At 40.2% G+C, this 20,314-nt stretch overlaps 1 protein-coding gene across 4 annotated transcripts in view; it reads right to left on the bottom strand.

Annotated features, from left to right (window-relative positions):
* TPK1 (thiamin pyrophosphokinase 1) overlaps positions 1 to 20,314 on the bottom strand; it is a 308,752-nt gene that overhangs the window by 60,731 nt on the left and 227,707 nt on the right. For all 4 annotated transcript variants that reach the window (XM_064443817.1, XM_064443814.1, XM_064443816.1 and 1 more), the window contains one exon: positions 2,952 to 3,063. In XM_064443817.1, the coding sequence (XP_064299887.1) occupies positions 2,952 to 3,063 (112 nt within the window). The remainder of the gene's footprint in view (positions 1 to 2,951; positions 3,064 to 20,314) is intronic.

Here is a 20,314-nt window from a genome sequence, read left to right as displayed (position 1 = left end):
CCCTTAAAGGTTTTACAAATTTTAATCAGCAGAGTCATCTAGATATGGTCAGACAGACATCAGTGTTAAACATTAAAACCTTGATGCAAAGCCAGCTCTCTTCTGTAATGCAGTATTATTTGAATTTTGAGTTGCTGGAAATTATTGTTAGCAAAAAATGAGGGTTCCCCTCTCACCTAACGCATCATTTTTGACTGTTCAGACAGAACTAAAATTCTGGAATTAGTTTATCTCCCAGACACTTGAAACAAATATTTTGAGAACTCAAAAATTACTTTTTAAAAACAAACTTGTTAGGTCATATTCAATTAATTCCATAACAAACTGGAAAGAAAGGCCTTTCATGTCACATTTGGCTTAAAAATGCCATTTCTTTCATAATTTACACATGTAAATGAATTTATAACCAAACCATTTTATTAATTTAAGTTTATGAAGGTGTGTGCTCAGAGAGCCATTAACAAATGAACAGGGAAAGTTCTGCCACTGCTAGCCATCAGCAGCAATGCTGACATCCACATCACACTTCAGTATCCTCTCATTCCCTTTTCTCCTCAGGTGAGATTTTGTCTCCCCATCACAATTTACAGGAGGAATAATATTTTTAAAAGCAACTGCAAAACTACAGGCAGCACAGAATTAATGAACACAATGAAAGCTAATATAAAACCTAGGTTATCTGAATGTAAAGCTTATTTGTGAGGGGAAAAAAACAACCAAGACACAACTAACCACATGCTGTATTTGAGATATTGGTTTCCCTTTTGGGGTATGCAACTACATTTTAGTTTGTTTTATCAGTATCTGAACAATAATGTGATTCAAAATCTGCATCGGATGAGTAAAGGTTAGCTCTAGTCACTTGGGCACAAGAGCAGTTTCAGGTTGTAATGACCTTGATGTCTCAGATAGATTAAACACCTTCAAGGAAGACCAGATCATTTTTGGTTTTATACTACTGTCATGATAACGCAGAGAAATAAATGAAGGAACTACAACCTGTGAGAAACATCACTACTGAGAATGAAAGTGTAGCCTGTAATGGGGTGCCGTGTACACATCACTAAGGAAAACACTGTAAATGTCTGAGGTTTCCCCTTGGAAACAGACAGCAACAAGGACTGGGAGAAGCAGAGATGGTGGTGTCATGTTAACATGAAACAAGTAGGGAACAGTCACTGAAACACTTTTTTGTCTCCCAGAAAAAGAAAAAAAAAAGGACCAAATTAGGTGTAATAAAAATCCCCATAGGTTCGTATTTAGCTATGCCTCTAAGTAACCTGAAGTAGTTCATTACAGCACAACTAGAATGATAAACACCAAAGAAACTGGTATCTTAACCCAATCCTATATACAAACTTACTATGTGTTATCATTGCACCCCTCACTGGCACAGGAAGACTAGTAATCCCTTTCTCCTTAGTTTCAGCAGATCAGGCAATCATAATTTAGTAGTAACAAAGTCATGCCATTTGTGGGAGCAGACAGACTGTCATTAAAATTATCATCTTTCTAATGAGCACCTTGTAAATCTGATTAAATTTATGTCATTAAACTCAAAACAAAATCTGATGTATCTGAAAAATAACTCATTTTTAAAACTAAAAATCAAAATCACAAAAAAGGACTGCAACCTTACATTATCTACCACATTGATACACACAGTAGCCTTTTCCAAAGTGGCACAGGCTTCAGAGATGCTCTCTTTATTAACATGAGGCTGGTTTGAGCTTCTTTCACCTCACTCTGGAAGGCAGAATATTTATTGAGAAATGACTAGTCCTTCAGTGCAACAGACCACAGAATTCATTGCACAACAGGAGATGAGTAGACGAAGGTATAGTACCTTACTGGTCAACTGTACTTATCAGTACAAATGAAAATATTTGACTCTTTCAAATTAAGAGAACATCCCTTATAAAATACATTCAGCTCTTACAATCCAGTTTAAAAGGACGAAAACATCACTAGCCAGACATCTCTGCACGTGGCAAGTCTCTCATGTCTTGAAATTAATGCCATATTTATATCTTTTACCATTAGCGAGCTATTAATGCCTACCACCTCCCTACCTGCCCATGCTTGAACTCTCAGTGGAACAAGACTCTCCCTAGACTAGCACATGTGCTGCTAGCTGGGACAGTGTGTCAACCTCAGATTAATTATTAGCCAATAAGGGCACTGCACTGTAAACTGTGAGAACCACATGTCTTTTCTTCATGGGATGGCTCTAAAGTCTGGCCATGTAAATCAGACTGCAAGACCATAGCTTCTCAATTATTGTTTTGCTTCCCTTAAGTTTTAATGAATGTTTACCTAAAATATCCCATTATTTTCCTGAGTAAATACATCCTGAATGACTCAGTGTGGGAGTAGGGGGAAGGAGGATGAAGATTGTTTTAATCTTTTTTCATCAAGAAACCTCCTTTCTCTACAGATAAACGTCCCTGTTCTAGATCAAATGCACCTTTTCCCACTGCAAAATAAGAAAAATATCTGTTCATTCAGAGTTGACAAACAGACAATATACATGAAGTAGTTCAGGGGAAGTGAGGTAGCTTTAATAATCTGTATCATATTATTATTTGTCTGTTGTAACTTTATGGCTTATAACCAGGAGTTTAGGCTCTCACAGCTTCCCGTCCCTGGAGGGCAATGTATCAAGATGGTAATGTATCATGACCTCAACAAATGTTCTATTTAAACAGCACAATGACTCCCAAATGGAAAACACGTTTCTGCCTGTGATATCTCAGGTTTAAATATATTTCTCTTTTTTAAAAAAAAAAAAAAACCAAAACAACCTTCATTTCTAGAAAAAAATGGCATGGCAGGGATTCACTGCCATGTTCTACCTTCAAACACGTAAGGCCCTTCAGCACTGGTGAGGCTGGTGTAAATGTGCAGTTAGGATAACATCAAACCCACCATCCCAGGGGCGTCTAACTTACTGAGGTTCCACCTGAGGCCTGTCGTGGTCACATTCTCACAGGAGTTCCCGATGGGGATGAGGCCACACCAGGCACCTTCCAGTCCTGTGTCCACACGCAGCTTGTGCTTGCCCTGCAAGACAGAAGTCAGTGCTCACCAGGGACCCAAATGGCATCTGCCAACAGACCTTGCAAATAAAACAGAAAGTACTTAGATGGAGATAGGTCCAGAATGTCCCCCAAAGGCTCGGGAATATTTGGCTGCAGGAATTCAGGTTGTTGATGTTTACAGAGGGAGGAGAGACATATGCTTAGGTTCCAGACATCAGGGCTTTCAAAAAATTTGTTTCTGGGCTTTTCTAAGCCGAATCTGGCTTTGCACATTCTTCCCTCGCATTTTTTGAAGAGGCACTTCTGTCAAAGCTAGGCTCCTTATTCCTGTGAAATGAAGGCGTCCTGACCCATTCATTCATTTTTCTCCTCATCTGAACAGCTGTGTTTCACTTCCTAAACAAAGCACCACTGAAACTCCTTCATTATTTTGACAACATCTGTAAAATTTCATGTACTTCTCCAGGCAAGTACTCTTCCCAGAAGGAAGAATACGTGCAGAAACTTAACTAGGTGCTAGAGAAATTAACCTAAATATTTAGAGTAACATGCTTACAGTGAGAACAACAAAGTAAAATTAAAACACATTTTTTGTACATCTAAGATAAGTTAATCTTGCAACTATCAAGTTCATGGGATGCAGGAGAAGCAGCAGCTATTAATGATGATGGATTTGTGACCAAGCTCTTAATTAGTACTTACAGACCCTGTGTGAACCTCTTGCCAGGTATCAGCATATGAACAGTTGCAAGAACGAGTAGACAGTCAAAATCTTTTACAGAATGAACCTGCCGCTGAATGTTAGAGTTCTGGCACAATTTGTGTTCTAAGAAACCAAGAAAACAGCAAATGTGAACCAGTGACAAGTTCAGTGGAGAAATCATCCTCTGCTCTGTTCTACACAGGTAATTTATTCTTTCAAACAAATATGGGCTTCACTTGGGGGAAGGGTAGGATTCTTTGAAATAGAGGTTTCATTGGGGTTTTATTTTATTATCTTGTGGATGCACAGGCAAGCTAAATCCTTGAGCATGTCTCTTGCACACAAATTCTTAATCACTATAAATAAAATCAGATATGCCTATTTATTAATCTACCAAAATAAAAGAACCCTCTGAAATCCAGTGAGTATTCAGCAAGTACTTTGTTAAGCAAGAAACCAAGGGTTTATACCAAAAGAAAGAAGAACAATCGAACCATAAAACTCAGGTAAATGTCCCAAGCAGTAAAAATACTTTCTCACAAATTTCGTTTTGGGGAATGTATTTAAGCTTTTTTCTTATGTCCTATCCTCTTATAAGCCCATTCAAAATGCCCTTGCAAATACAAAGTCACTAGTTAGAAAGTCAAAACTGGAGGCAAAGTATCTTATTGCCGAGATGCTGATGTCTGATGCGTTCAACAGCCTTCTCCTGTTAATGCCAAATGCATTATGAAGAAACAACTTCAATACATGTCATGCTCTCAGTTAACAAATGAACCTTGGAAAAGCTGTCAATTAGGGAGTATCAGATTGCATAGCTTAAGCCTGTTTGATTGTTTGCAGAGCAACAAGAAAACCAATCCAATATCATCTATCTTCTCAGGGTGTCCAGCTTCATGTGGTGATGAGCCATGTATTTCTATAGTGGTTGCAAACGCTTGCCTGCCAAATTCAGAGGTGTAACAAATTCAGGCTTGATAACATTTTAACTATGCAATATGCCATGCTACTTCTCTCTTGCAGTACAGAGGGAGGAGGAAAAGGAAAGGAGGGGTACAGTTACAAGCTCTCTCGTTATGTGATCACAGATATTGTTTATAATGAAGGAAACTATGAAGGGGTGGGACTGTCCATTCCCAATGAATGTACATATCGCTGCCCATAGCTACTTGAGGAGAGTGGCAAACACACTACATTTATCAATTAGTTAAGGAATATAAAAAGAGAGGTAAAAGTAACTGGCTCAGCAGAGAACCTGATAAAGTCCTGTATTCTCAAAAATGGTGTCTACCTACTATTAGGTTTGTGTTTCCTATTTTATGACATTCTGGCCCAGCTTACAGATAGGATTCAATTCAATAAGACATTCGTGCAGAAATCTTTCTGTTCTCATGAAATAAAACAAAGGACATCATTACCAGAGGCTTGCCAATATCTAGGATTTTATCAGAAGTCTTTCCTGTCTGATACTTCCCTAAAAATCTCAGTTCACATGTCCCAGTGATTATTTGAGAATCCTGACTTTCTTCCCTAAAAGGGCATTTTCTAGCCATCACTTGTTAGGAGATATTTCAAACTAGGAGGCCAAAGGGCTAAACAAAAGACAGCAAGTAAACAGGAATTAAAGTATTAAAATGCAAATTATTTTTTAAAAAACCTCTCAATTACTAAGCCAAACTCATGGCTTAGGGATTGGTTCACTGATATTACACAAGGCAGTTGCTAAGACTTTTCTTTAAATAGATCAGTAAGAGATCTTAGTATTATTGCAGACAGTGGGGATAAAAAAGGGAAATGGATATTGGGGGAAAAAAACAAACAAAACCCCCAAATGGCCTGTTCATTTTTGCCAAAAAAGATTAATCAGCCAATGCATTTGTACAGTAAGGCTCTAAAGTCAAAGCACTGCGAGTTTGCCACAGGAGAAATCAGGTGCCCAAGCTTATCTCCAAGTTTTCCAGTACAGATCTTTCAACCAAGCAAGGTGGAACTGCTATTTGCAGGAGGAAGGGAGGTTCAGAGCTTGTAATTTGCAAATACAAGTAATAATTTGTTCTATTTAAACCTCTCTGATTAAAGGAACAATTATACACTCGCACTTAAAATATGAAACTGTTTTCAGTTTCTGTAGAACTTGAAGTTCCAAAATTAGGATTAAAAAGAAAACCAAAGTTTGACTAAATAAATCCCTCCTTAAGTTTTGCCTCTGTAGGAGGTAACTGAAATATTTTCACATTTAACTTAAGAATCAAATATTACCATGTTTGAATGATACTGGTGATAAAATAATGGCAAAGAACACAGCTGCATTGATTTTTATCTTATTAAGTCAGTTTTGAAAAACATTGATCAATCTCCAGCATTGATTTTTTTTCTTCATTTTGTCTCCAATGCTGGGAAATAAGATCAATTTCTAAGTTCAGCAAGAAGAAAATGTCAGAAGATATTTTTAAGAATGCTTCATCCATACAGGTTAAAACTTTTCCTTCTGATTCTGATGTCCTGTGTTATAAGAAAGCATTTATGCAGCAGTGGTTAAATATACCCCCCTCTCCAACACTGCTGTTGCCAAGAGCAGACCTAAAACCATAGTTGTTCTCTGTCACATCTCCTAACTCAAATGAATAGCAATCTGATTTCCAGGAACTCATATACCTAACCCTATCCAAGGTTGTAAGGCACTAAAATCTTTAGTAAAAAATTTGCAGGACGAAAAACATATGAACAGTATTAAGGTAAAAGCTGATAGCTGCTGTGTGTGCACAGATACCCCACAGGCACTTCATAAAAGTACAGAGAAAATTACTTCTCCAAGGGCTTTCCAGACCAACTTGAATAAATGCATTGCAATAAACACATACTCTAAAACAGATATCAAGCAATTAAATGTTATGAAAGAGAGAGAGAATGGGGACTGATTCTCAGTACTTCATTCTGAAGGGACCTGAAGGAGGGAAACCTGGAACCTGGCCCGAAACTGGACACAGGGGAGAGACAGGAAGCCAGTTAACAAGATGCTGGGGAAGAATAAGGAATTAAAATTAAGCTTTAAAAAAAAACAAATTAAGAAAGACATAATACACAGATCTTGGAAAATGCTGAAGGACTAGGACATGTGAAAGGTAACGGGGAAGGAAAAAGAATGGCTTACAGGATTAGAGGACAAAGCAACCTTACTCTAATTTTCAGGATGCCCTGATAATCTGTCCAGTATGAACAAATCTACTGAATAACTTAACTCCTAGAAGTCACTGATTTTCTGAGAGTATACTTTCACCCGTGCTTGCTGTGGGATCTGGAACTGCAGAGAAACAGGATTTCTTGAGATTTGGCCAACTGCCCTACGACACCTCCTCCAGTAGCTACATCTTCCTTTCTACAATGTTTTGATAAAACATCTTTTTATATCAGGTTTATTTCAATGATTACTCCATAGATGGCAGCACACACTTGAAAACAACAGCAGCAGCAAAAAACTAAATACAGATGTAGTAGTGTTATCCAGGGAAAAGGCAAAAACCACAATCTGTTTTAGTACATAAACATCTGGGTGCAGAAAATGGTATATAGATTAAAGACTTGGGGAATGGATGGAAATCAACATGATCACCAAAGAGTGCAGCTGAGAGGAGGAGGAAAGGAACAAGGGTGAAACCAAGCTGACAATATTTATGTTTAAAATAAAATACCATGATTGGCAATGAAGTAAAAACAAAATTCCAGAAATATTTCTACTAATCATTAGTTGTGTAAGAGCTTGACTTAACAATAGTAAAAGCTTTTAGGGTGAGATTCTGAGCACGATAAATACAGCAAATTTTTCTAAAAGGATGTCTTTAAGAAGAGCTATTTTGTTATAATCCTTCTCAATTGTCTTTTCAAACAAATATACATAGTGCTAAGTTGCTATTACGTGAATGCTGTTCACAGATGCTATCTAAGCCAACCAGGCTTTTTGTTGCTGTTGAAAATAAAAGTATCCACAGCTCCAGTGAAAACTCAGAAGTCTAAAAGCTCTTGTATATCCTATCAATGACTGCTTAAATTCATATGGAAAAAACAGCAAATTTATTGTACTTCAAAACAATATTAAAAAATGTTGGATGCAATCCTGCCGATCCTTACTATCAATGTTAGTAGTGCTCCTGTACTGAAATGGATAGACTTCAGTATATCAATTATTTGCAAGACAGAACCCCACCAAGCCTACCCTTCAAGAGGACCACTTCATAAAATGACGACTCTATAGTGAATAAATCGCAGGCAGTAGAGAGACAATAAATTATAAGCATTTTTAGACCCAACTAATGAACACATCTGCTTCAAATAAATGTATAGAAAGAAATCCCTGTGGAGGTAACTGCCACTAAAATGAAAAGATTTACTATACCCTGAGGTTATACATTTAATTGGTTGCTACTGTATATCTAATGTACAAATTATCCACAAAGAGCAAATGATGCCAGAGTTTCACACATTTGCACATGAACTTCTTCTATAGGCCTAGAAAAACCCTCTTGAGAGTACACTTATATACTATTGATGACATGTTTTACCGAGCACAGTAGGTGCATCCCTTGTTTGCCCATAACCTGTTGCAGCACGAGCAAGTAAAACAACTCTCTATCTTCTGCAGTCAAGCCTATATGACTGACAAGAAAACAGTGACCATAGGTGCAAAAAATGCAACAGTATATTTCTCTCTGGAGGCTGCAAGCAGTTAAAACTGCCAGCAGCATAGACACTGCAAGCATGAACACAAATCATAGGATCATAGAATCATTAAGGTTGGAAAAGACCTCTAGGATCATCAAGTCCAACCATCAACCCAACACCACCATGTCTCCTAAACCATGCCCTGAAGTGCCATGTCTACAACACGCCTTTTAAATAAATAAGATATCAGGGAATACAAAGCTACTTTAAAAGGGAGCTTGGGTGGCTTAATTTCTTTTCACAGGCGTATCTTAAATATTGATAAATACCATAAATACTAATTCTTGTTCTACTCTGAATACTACCTTAAAGAAAAACTCATTCTGTTGAAACTTCACACTTGCAGAAGACATTTTTTTTCAGTTTATCATAAATCAATGCAAAACACACCACAAATGCAGTGTGAAACTACGATAACCAAGAACTGGCTGGCCCTTCTCTAAATTCAAGCAAGCCTTGCACTGGCCCAGTGTGACATTTTATCCTTGAGCCTGTGCATTTCAAGCCCTATCCTCTGCAGGCCCATCATTATAGGTTTAATTAGCATTTTTAGTGATGCCTTTAAAAAATCAGAACCATTTTCTTTATATCCATTTATGAGACTACAGAGTATAATAGATTGCAGATAAGAGTGAAAAGTAGACAAGCTGCTGAAGATTTCATATTGCCTGTATAATTATTATGCAATGTTGCAGTTAAATTGTCAGTCTAGAGGGGCCTTTACTAAGGGCACTAATATTCTGTAATTCCTAAGTGATCAAAATTACAGCATAATCTTTCTCACCATCCACCAGTTCATAATACATTTAGTGCCACTGCTCATTCTTTTTTGTGCATTTCTACAGGGGAAAAGTCCAGAGGATCTCTTCTACCTAGACTACATTCTCATATTTTCCTTGGTATTAGAGAAGCGTGGGAGTTAATGCAAAAGACAGGATATTGTTCACCTAACTTGTGGCAAGAAACAATAGAATTACTAAATATTGCTGGAAGGCACCTTTATGCTATGTAAGAATACATGGAATTTTTGTGCAAGTACATAGGGTGGAAGGGTTTTTTTTGTTTTGTTTTTGAAAGTGCTTAGGCTCTATTGCTAAGCAAGAAAAGAATTGTGGTTACCAAGCCTAATGCATATCAGTGTTTACTAACACATGCTATACAATAATATTTGATAGATTTTATTTCTTGTCTGGGTTGCTCTGATCAGGTTGTTTTCTCTATGCATCTTGCATTCTCTTCCCTATTACAGCTAATCTGTCTTCCATTTCACATAGTTCTTCACAGTCCATACTGTGATGGAGCCTATCACGTCCTGTTTTAGTGGAAAGAGATTAATTGATTAATTTTTCCTTTCATCAACTGCTGACCATCTGAATCTTGGCTGGCTGTTGTAGCAGGTGCCTTTGTGACTTCCTGTAAGATTTAGATCTGTTTATCTGTTCTCAGAAGTCTTCCCAGACATACTGGCAAATCATTCTGTAGTTCTCCTCTTCCAAAGTCTCACTTGGAAATCTTCTCTACTACATAAGTAAGAAAAATGACAGGCTGCTGGTCAACACCTTCTAAGACTTTATTGTACTCCTCAATCTACAGCCATGTGATGCCTTTGCTTTTTTATGTGTTACACAATGCAGCAAATCATGACCCCAGAAATCCTCTTATATACCACCATCCTTTTAGCAGAACTGGCTTCATATTTGGGGGCTTCATGTTAGGATTACGGGTTTCATAAAATCCTGGCCTCTATAACTTCTTTGGTTTAAACAAACAGATGGACAGCGTTCTTTGCATTGAGTGGGGGAAATCTCACAAATCCTCTTTTCTTCCTTTCATTTCTGACTGTTACTTTCACATACCACTAGGTGAGAGAAAGGCTTGAACTTCTGAGACAATTTTCAGCACCTCTTCTTGATTTCTTTTATAGGAAGGAATAATTTGCTGTTATTATGAAGATATTCATTAAGCTGGGATAAGAAACCATACCTGTTTTCAGTAGACAGGCAAATAGTTTCTGCTTTATAACAGCAGGCTTTGAAGAAGTATTATGCCCCAGATCTTGTGCTAGCAATGACTGACTTCTTCTCTCTACACCCATGAAATCGAAAGACCTGTTGTTCTGGTCAGGAAGAACAAATATAATTAGAGAAACTTCAAGCTAGCCATTTGTGGAATAATTGCTGGAGGTGATTTAGAAATTAAACTTAGGTTTTTAGAAAAGGTACAGCATTGAAGAAGCTGTCAGGGTGAAGTGCAGCTGCTATGTGAGGAATCCATTCCACGGAAGTTCCCTAGTAACCATAGATGTCAGCAATGCCAGGAGAACTTGGCGTACTGACTCTAAGAGGAGTTGTCCGGAGGGTGGAGTGGTGCAGACGCATCGTGGCCAGGCTCTGTGATAAATGGGAACTCAAGGTACCATGGAGCTGGTATGCTGCATATTTGCCACCCTGGGCCAACCGTTTGTCATACTTTTGACAAAATGCCGTCCTTTTGGTGAACTTTGCTCATTATAATATCATTATAATACGAAAACACACCTCCATCCCAAAAGTTACCTGCCTCTAAGGTGCGACCACCCCTCACTGAGCATGAACTTTGAATTTCTTCTAGTCTATGCTTTTAAAAGTAATGCGAGGAAATTCTACACCACTCGTAATACAGGTATGTATGACTAGAGTCACTCAAGCTCCACCTGACAGGTAAAAAATAGTATAAAATGTGTGAAGAGAAAGAGGATATTGGGGAAGATACCATCGCGTACCACTCTGACTTATGGGACCAGTTGATGGGCTGAACCTCCTACCCTCCCCCGCTAGGATGCCTTTGGGTAAGATCAAAATATCTGGGTATACCATCTGTTTCCCCGGGAAAACTTAGAAACCTCTCTATAGCTTCACTTTAAATCTCCAATGCTTCATATTTCCTTAATGCATTTGCAGCCTAGCAGTGTTACTCATCTTCTTAGTATCTGTGTGTGTGTCTTGTAACCAGCAATCTTATCACCGGTAATCCAAAGAACCTGTGTATCTGTTGCTTTAATAAATTGTACTCTTCATTACTAACAACAAATACTCTGATGAGTGGTTACTTCTACAACCCTTAGAAAATAAACCGTTGACCAAGTCTGAGACTAACACTGGACTTAGCTGCGCCTAGACTCCTCTCTGAGAAGGAGTTTAGAAAGCAAGGGGGTCCTGTCTGAACCTCGTGACTCAACGGTAGGGTCTTCCCCTAGCCACTCCTCAGACTCTTACCATTAAAGCAACACCACTCTAACATAAATTTTTTTCTTCTCTTTCTTCCACCTTCTCCCCATTTTCTTGTATAGGTAAGTAGTTGGAGATTACAGTCTTTTCTTGGCACATGTAGTGAGGAAACAAAATACTATACTACCCTGAACTCTGTTTTCCTCCTTTATGAATCACTCTTGGACAGGGGTGTGAAGTTTACTTGTAACAGCCTTTTTATAATGGATATAGCTTCAGTTCCTTTGCATTTCAGTGGGAACTGCGTCCACGTCATAAGTGTCACCAGTGACAGATTTGGTCCTCAGAACACAGAGGAATATTCACAAGCACACTAAAATCATTCAAAGTAGGCCAACCTGAGTCCTAAATGTTTGACAGTGATTTCTTACATAAACAAATACAGTCAGCCTGGTATCTTTTCTCACAGGACTTTGAAGGTCTGAAAGCCGAATGCATCTTTGCAGCATCCCATTTGTCATCACAGTTATAATTCTGAGGGAGCATCCCAAAAGAATTATACTGGTATATTTAAAATACCACCAAAAGGTAGAAGAAATTGTATTGTGTAGCAGACAATTAAAGAACAAAATCCCCATGTGGCATTTACCTTCTGCCCTCCTTATACCTATGTGGAGGATCTCTTATATCTCCCAAATGAGTATTCAAAATTATCAACATGCTGATAGCATACTCAGCCTTAGGATAACATGGTGGAGTTTATACTTTTTGGTGTAATGAGAAAAAATGTCAGCAGAGTTGCTACCCTGGATTTCAAGAGATTTCAAGAGAGCAAACAGGGAGCTACTTAGCAGTGTCCCCTGGAAATCTGCATTTGAGGGCTGAGGGGTCCACAAGTGCTGGTCAGTTTTTAAGAACCACCTTTTAAAAGGACAGGAGCAGGCAATCCTGTTGTGTCAGAAGTTGAGCAAGCAGGGCAGAAGACCAGCTTGGCTGAACAGGGTACTCTTCTTGGAACTCAGGAGGAAAAAGAAATTGTGTGATCTCTGGAAGAGAGGTCAGGCTTTGCAGGAAGGTTACAGAGCCATGGTTCACATATGCAGGGAGAAGACACAAAGGGCCAAAGCTCAACTAGAGTTGAAACTGGCTAGTGTTGAGTCAGAGAACAAGATAGGCGCTTTTTTTTTCCAGTATGTCTTGGGACCTTCCAGAGAAGGTCCAAGGAAAATATTGGAGCCATACTTGCTGAAAATGTTCACCTGACAAATGAAGAAAAAGCAGAGGCATTAAATGCTTTTTTTGCCTCAGTCTTTAATAACATTAATAGACCTTGGGCTGCCTGGTCCTCTGAGTTCAAGGACCACAACTGCAGGAACAGTGATTTTCCATTTGTTGTGGACACTGACACTGTAAGGGTCCAGTTGTATCAGTTTAAAGGTCATAAATCTATGGGATCACAGGAGACTCATGACAGAGTGCTGAAGGAGCTGGCGGATGTTACAGCAGGACCTCTCTCAATCATCTACTGAAGGTCTTGGGAGCCTGGGGAGGTCCCTGCTGACTGGAAGCTAGCCAATGCTATTCCAATTTACATGAAGAGCTTGAGGGAAGCTCCAGGAAAGTACAGACCTGTTAGTCTAACCCTGGTACCTGGAATAATTCTGGAGATCATCATACTGGGTGTTACTGAAAGATATTTAAAGGACAAGGCAATCACCAGCCCCAGTCAACACAGGTTAAGAAAGGGAAAGTCCTGTCTAATTTGATATCCTTCTATGATAAGGTCACCTGCCTAGTGGGTGAAAGGAAGGTGGGGGATGTAGTTTTTCTGGATTTTAGTTATGCATTTGATGCTATCTCTCCCAGCATCCTCTGGACAAGCTGTCCTACTGTGAGATGGTGCACTGGGTGATGAACTGGCTGAATGGCAGGGCTCACAAGGTTGTAGTGAACAGGGCTACCTCTGGCTGGTGACCAGTTACCAGCAGTGTTCCTCAGGACTCAGTTCTAGGGCCAGTTCTGTTCGATCTTTTTATCAATGAATTGGAGGCAGGAGTTGAATGCACCTTTAGGAAGTTTGCTGATGATACTAAACTGGGAGGTGCTATTGACTCTCTTGAGGGACAAGAGGCCTTGCAAAGGGGTCTGGATAGATGGGAGCATTGGGAAATCACCAATGTCATGAAATGGAACAAGACCAAATGCCACATTCTGCACCTGGGACAGAGTAAGGCTGGGCACAAGTCTAAATTGGGAGAGGATTGGCTGGAGAGAAGCCCTGCAGAAAGGAATCTGGGGGTGCTGGTTGACAGGAGGCTCAGCAGGAGTCAGCAGTGTGCCCTGGCAGCCAAGAGGGCAAACCACATCCTGGGGTGCATCAAACACAGCATAACCAGCTGGTCAAAAGAGGTGATTGTCCTGCTGTGTTCAGCATTGTCAGAGATATAGAGCGTCTGTCTCTTTTTCCTTTAGGATTTAGTATTTGAAGTCCTGAAGAAGTAAGGAAGGCACTATTCTTGTCACTTTGTATGTTGGTGCCAAAATTAATCTGGATGCTCAGACTATGTAAAGAAGGGCATTTATACCATATACATTCATTTGGGTGTGGGGATACCCAAGGTGAAAGAAAGGCTTTTGGTTCCCTCTGCATGAACTTTGCAGAGATGTAGAGAGTGTGCAGGATTTCCTCACCAGTCCTTACCAATGCACCAAGTGATGTTTGCTACTACCCTGCTTATGGCAAGGTCGTCTTCTTGGAAAGAAGCCCTGAACAGTTTCGTGTTCTTGACCATCTTTTTCCTTGCTCTTGGGTAGCTCTTTTCCTCTTTTAGCTTTCATCCTTTATATCTTCCTTGAAAGGGATGGTAGCCCTCTCAGCCTTTGTCTTGCTCCTTCCAGTCATCATGTTTCTCTGTAGACCCTCCATGCGCCTAATCAAGTGCTTAGTCTTTGTTTGCATTATCCCAAGCAGAATTTGTCGTTGTTGAACCCAAGAATGAGAAATGTGCCTAGTGGTACAGGTGAGTTCTCACCAGGGCTTTGCACAATAATTGCCTTTCCTATGGAAGTATCTTGCCTGACGCATTGATGCATTTGCCCTTATTCCATTCATGGCTCACAGTCACCCTGTGATCTGCTCATGCCTCCAGACTATTTCTATTCAGTTAAAGAATCTCAACATTTTGATGCAAGCTCGGTGTGAAGAGACAGGCCCTGGAATGTGTCCTTAATATGCGTTAACTTTTGATCGGCCCTAAAGTGGTCAGGCAGGTGGACTAGATGATCATTGATGGTCCCTTCCGACTAAACTATTATATTCTATTCTGTGAAATCCTTTCTATTTACTGTTTGGGAATAAAATAGAATTTGAACCCATGAAACAGGGGACCACTATAGAACAAATAATACTATACCAAATACAGAGTAATATAATGCAAGAAGAAAAAACCCTGACATAAAAACATAAAACAAGGGTCAACAGAAAGACAGATTGCTGTAAAAAACAATACACAGCTCACCCTGCCAAATGCAGAAAGGCTGGAACAGGTAATACTACCTATTTAGGCCCTTTGACTTGTACCTATTGCATTTTCTGTATATAAAAATTTTCAGAACATTTCACACAACAGCAAGTCAGAACCCATCTGACTTGGATCTGAAAAGGAGCTGAACCCTCCTACAAAACAGAAACTTGCTAGGCCAAATCTGCTTGCAGCCTGTATTAATGAGATAGAAGAATCAAATTATGTTCTTCCATCACAAAAGTATCAAAAAAGAAACATAAAGAGAAGCTAGAAATAAAACATATGGCCCAATCCTTGAAAAATCTAAAAGCTAAACAATTAATTTCAAGCTATATTAAAAGTACTAATAAACATCAGGAGAACTACAAGTTTATGCCTCTCATTAAATAATACAAAATCAAGGATTGGTTATGGAATTAGATGCATTACTATTGAATACTAGATTTCCTTCTTTCCTAATCTTCTCTAGCTACATCTCCCTCCTGGAAAGCATTCACATGATTTCAGTGCTGCTTCTGCTCCATGAAGTGAGATGCCTTTGGGCTAATACTAGGAGAGAATGGTGTTCAAGCTATCTAAGATTTCAGAATGAAAACCTTATTGCCTGACTCAAAACATTACCAGGAACAAGGCTGTGTAAGTTTGGAGACTGGGAGAATTTTTCTGCTAATAGAGAATACATTGTCTTCCAAAAAATTTCTACATCCTACACATGGCACAAAAAGGAATTTGAAGGTACATTTTTGTCTGATTTTAAAAGAGCTAGCTAGTGTTGTGGGAACTGAGCGGGGTGGGGGTGGAACTGAAGGTGCTGTCATTTATTTTCATCACTTTTTAGGGAGCCAAAGTGGTCCAGCTTTCTAATACCAAAGCCTTGTGTTTGTAGCTGCAGGTGTTGCAGTCATCCCTTCTGCAGCTGCTGGTTGGGCTGTTCCTCTGTTTCCCCTTGGTCAGCATCAGCACCTTCAAATGCCTCATCTGTCCCCTACAGCCAGCAACAGACTCTTCTGCAGTGTTCCTCTCTTCCCCACCAGCTTCCCTGTGGAGGTGGTGACAGTGAACATAGAGACCACAGACCTCCTGGCATGGTGTGTAGGTGAGATGACATTAGTGCAAAGCAGGGTGGTGGGTTTTGTGGTTTTTTTTTTATTATTTTATTTTAGGCAGGTACAGTATGCCTTTGTGGTTCCACCCCCCATCTTGAAACTCTGAAACATGAAATACAGGAGAGAACAGAACAGGGAACAGGAGAGGACTTTTTATTCAGCACTGAAATGAGCTACTAAATGCTTTAATAGGAAACTCTTCCTACATATATCACAGAATCACAGAATGGTTTGGGTTGGGGAGGGCCCATAAAGATCATCTAGTCCAATCCCCCTGCCATGGGCAGGGACATCTTTCACTAGATCAGGTTGCTCAGAGCCCCGTGAACCTGACCTTGAATGTTCCTAGGGATGGGGCACCTACCACCTCTCTGGGCAGCCTGTTCCAGTGTTTCATCACCTTCATTGTAAAAAATTTCTTCCTTGTATCCAATCTAAATCTACCCTCCTTCAGTTTAAAACCATTGCCCCTTGACCTGTCACTACAGGGCTTGGTAAAAATTCTCTCTCAACTTTGTTATAAGACCCCTTTATGTATTTAAAACACCACAACAAAGTCTCCCTGCAGCCTCCTCTTCTTCAGGCTGAACAACCCCAACCCTCTCAGCCTTTCTTCATAGAAGAGGTATCCAGAAAACCATTTAGGTCAAAGTGATCTGAAAATGTCTAATGGGGAAGAAAGTTTTGAAACAGAACTCTTCTCCCCAAAACACTTGATCCTTTTTTTAATTTATTTTTAAATGAATAGAGAACTAAATCAGAACTAATTTTGTGAGGACTGAGTAAAATAACAATACTGAGAAAGAGCAGAAAAAGGTTCATTACTCTTAAGTTTCTTCTGACCTATCATTTCAGAAGATCAAGTTTAAAACTATCTGGGATGTGTTGCAAGCTTGATTTGATCGACTAAGTTCCAACAGAGGCATCTCTGAAAAAAAAAATTAAATCCTTTGAACACGTTATCTGAGACTTTGAAATAGGTAGCAATAAATATTCCTGACTCAAAATAATCAGCCCATGTGCAGACACAGGATTTGCAGACCCTTTCTAGAATCGGTGCAAACAGAGATTACTACTCTACAGTGTTTCTTGCAAATGAGCAGCTCAGGATATGATGCTCTTTAGAAAGATTTTTCCAATACGGGTCTCAGTCCCTTCCCTCATCTCCAACAGCTCTGTTCTACTCATGGAAGACTTATGAATTTACTTCTTAATGACCACAGTTTGAGACAAACTGTAGAGAAGCCAACGATGTTTCATTGGAAAGACAGAGTCATTTTAACCTCCAGATAAAAAAAAACCAACAACTTTCGTAGTTATTTTTTAAGGAGGTTTTTGGAAAAGGTTCAGACTCTTTCCTGACAGACTAGCAAAGAGGGAGATGTTCCTATACGCGTTCACGGGCCGCTGATGGCTGCGTTACGCTGCTGTGGGAGTTGGGGCACAGAATAATGATCAGGAAGCCTTTGCACTGTGGTGCCTGAGAAAAGGTCCAACAGCCTCTGTCAGAAGCTGGACTGACTCTGCACAAACACAGAGTAACAAGGCATTTTCTCATTTAAAACAAAAATTAAAACCCTACAATAGAGATGTATGACAGGAACCAACCTGTGACAGGTAGCTGACAATCACTGTAGCAGTTTACAGCCTTTCAATGGACATCTTTCCAGACAGTTGTTAATTGCCAACAATCCCCATGTGACCCTTTAGGAAGGATGAACATATAATTAGCCTCATGTGTTCTAGCTACAGGGCCAAGCATGGTGGTAGGATGAAACCAGACGAATATCTTACTGTATTAACAGAATCTCTGGGGACAAATCATCCATTTCTTCCAGGGTTTTTTGGAGGTTTTCAGAAAGAAACCAAAAGGAAGGTGAACACAGAGCTTCAAACTTTGGTATGTTGGTTAGTCAATATGGCCAAAAAATATTGAGCACATCAGACTTTAAAAATGTGAGGACAAAAAAAAGAGAGAAACATAAGCTGTTTTAAAACATAATTCACCTGACTACCAGCAGAAAAAAGTATGGTTTTGTTATCAGACAATGAAAACAGGTACTCCAGATTTCTTTTGGAAGAGAATGGTACAGACCCTGCTCTAATTTGGCATCACTCTAATCACAGAATCACAGGTTGGAAGGGACCTCAGGAATCAGCTAGTCCAACCTTTCTAGGAAGAGCACAGTCTAGACAAGATGGCCCAGCACCCTGTCCGGACAACTCTTAAAGGTGTCCAACGTAGCCGAGTCAACCACTTCCCTGGGGAGATTATTCCAATGGTTGACTGTCCTCACTGTGAAAAATTTCCCTCTTGTGTCCAATCAGAATCTCCCCATTAGCAACTTGTGTCCATTCCCCTTTGTCCTCCCCATGTAACATCTTGTAGAAAGGGAGTCCCCATCTTCTTTGTAGCTACCCCTTAAAGTACTGGTACATGGTGATGAGATCCCCTCTAAGCCTCCTCTTCTCAAGGCTGAATAAACCCAGTTCTCCCAGCCTAGCCTTGTATGGCAGGCTTCCCAGTCCTTTGATTATCTTGGTGACCCTTCTCTGGACCCCTTCCAGCCTGTCCACATCCTTTTTGTATAGAGGGGACCAGAACTGTACACAGTACTCCAGGTGTGGCCTGACAAGCGCTGAGTAGAGTGGGATGATGACTTCTTTATCTCTGCTGGTGATGCCTTTTTTGATGCAACCCAGCATCCTGTTGGCCTTCTTGGCCACGGCAGCACACTGTTCACTCATGTTGAGCTTCCTGTCCACCAGGACCCCCAGCTCCCTTTCCACAGAGCTGCTCTCCAGCTGGGTGGATCCCAGTCTATGCTGTACTCCCGGATTATGTTTTCCCAGGTGTATGGCCGTACACTTTTGCTTGTTGAACTTCATAAGGTTCTTGTTGGCCCACTCCTCCAGCCTATCCAGATCTTCTGGCAGAGCAGCTCTCCTTTCTGGAGTGTCTACTTCCCCACTCAATTTGGTGTCATCTGCAAACTTCATCAGGCTACACTTGATCCCATTCTCCAGATCACTTATAAAGATATTGAATAACATTGGGCCCAATATTGATCCCTGGGGTACCCCACTTGTGACAGGTTGCCACTTGGAAAAGGAGCTATTTACCACCACCCTTTGGGTGCGGCCTGTCAGCCAGTTCCCCACCCACTGCACAGACCACTTGCCTAGGCCATAATGCATTAATTTCTCCAGGAGGAGGCTGTGGGGGACCATATCAAAGGCCTTGGAGAAGTCCAGGCAGACAACGTCCACCTCCCTCCCCATGTCAACCAGGCAAGTCACTTTGTCATAGAAGGCCACCAGGTTCGTCAAGCACGATCTGCTCTTAGTGAAGCCATGTTGGCTTTTCCCAATGACGTGCTTCATTTGACTTGTGATGGCCCCCAGGAGGATTTGTTCCATAACTTTCCCAGGGATTGAAGTAAGGCTGATGGGCCTATAGTTACCCAGATCCTCCCTCGAGCCTTTCTTGTGGAAAGGGGTAACATTTGCCTTCCTCCAGTCCTCTGGGACATCCCCTGTTCTCCACGACTTCTTGAAGATTATGGAGAGTGGCTTTGCAATGATGTCAGCCAGCTCTCTCAACACCCTCGGGTGGATGGCGTCAGGGCCCATCGATTTGTAGGGGTCAAGCTCCTGTAATAATTCATGTACTAACTCTTCCTTCACTGATGATGGGTCGGTGTTTGGTTCAATTGGTAATTTTGTTCCCAAAGCCTGGGACCCAACAGTGCTGGTAAAGACAGAGGTGAAGAAGGTGTTGAGGACCTCTGCCTTTTCAGCATCATTGGTGATTGACTCTCCTTTTCTGTTTTACAGTGGGCCTAGGTTTTCCTTCTTTTTCTGCTTATGGTTGACATACTTGAAGAAACCTTTCTTGTTACATATTCTACAATATGTTACTAATCTAAACTACATTTGACATTTGAGCTTAATTTAGAAAGTATATCTTAAGACCCCCCAATTGTGTCATTTCAACTGATTGACATGAGAGATTAAT

Source organism: Phalacrocorax carbo, chromosome 2 (genome assembly GCF_963921805.1).
Source record: "Phalacrocorax carbo chromosome 2, bPhaCar2.1, whole genome shotgun sequence".
Lineage (NCBI taxonomy): Eukaryota > Metazoa > Chordata > Aves > Suliformes > Phalacrocoracidae > Phalacrocorax > Phalacrocorax carbo.
This window is presented reverse-complemented; position numbering and strand designations above follow the sequence as displayed.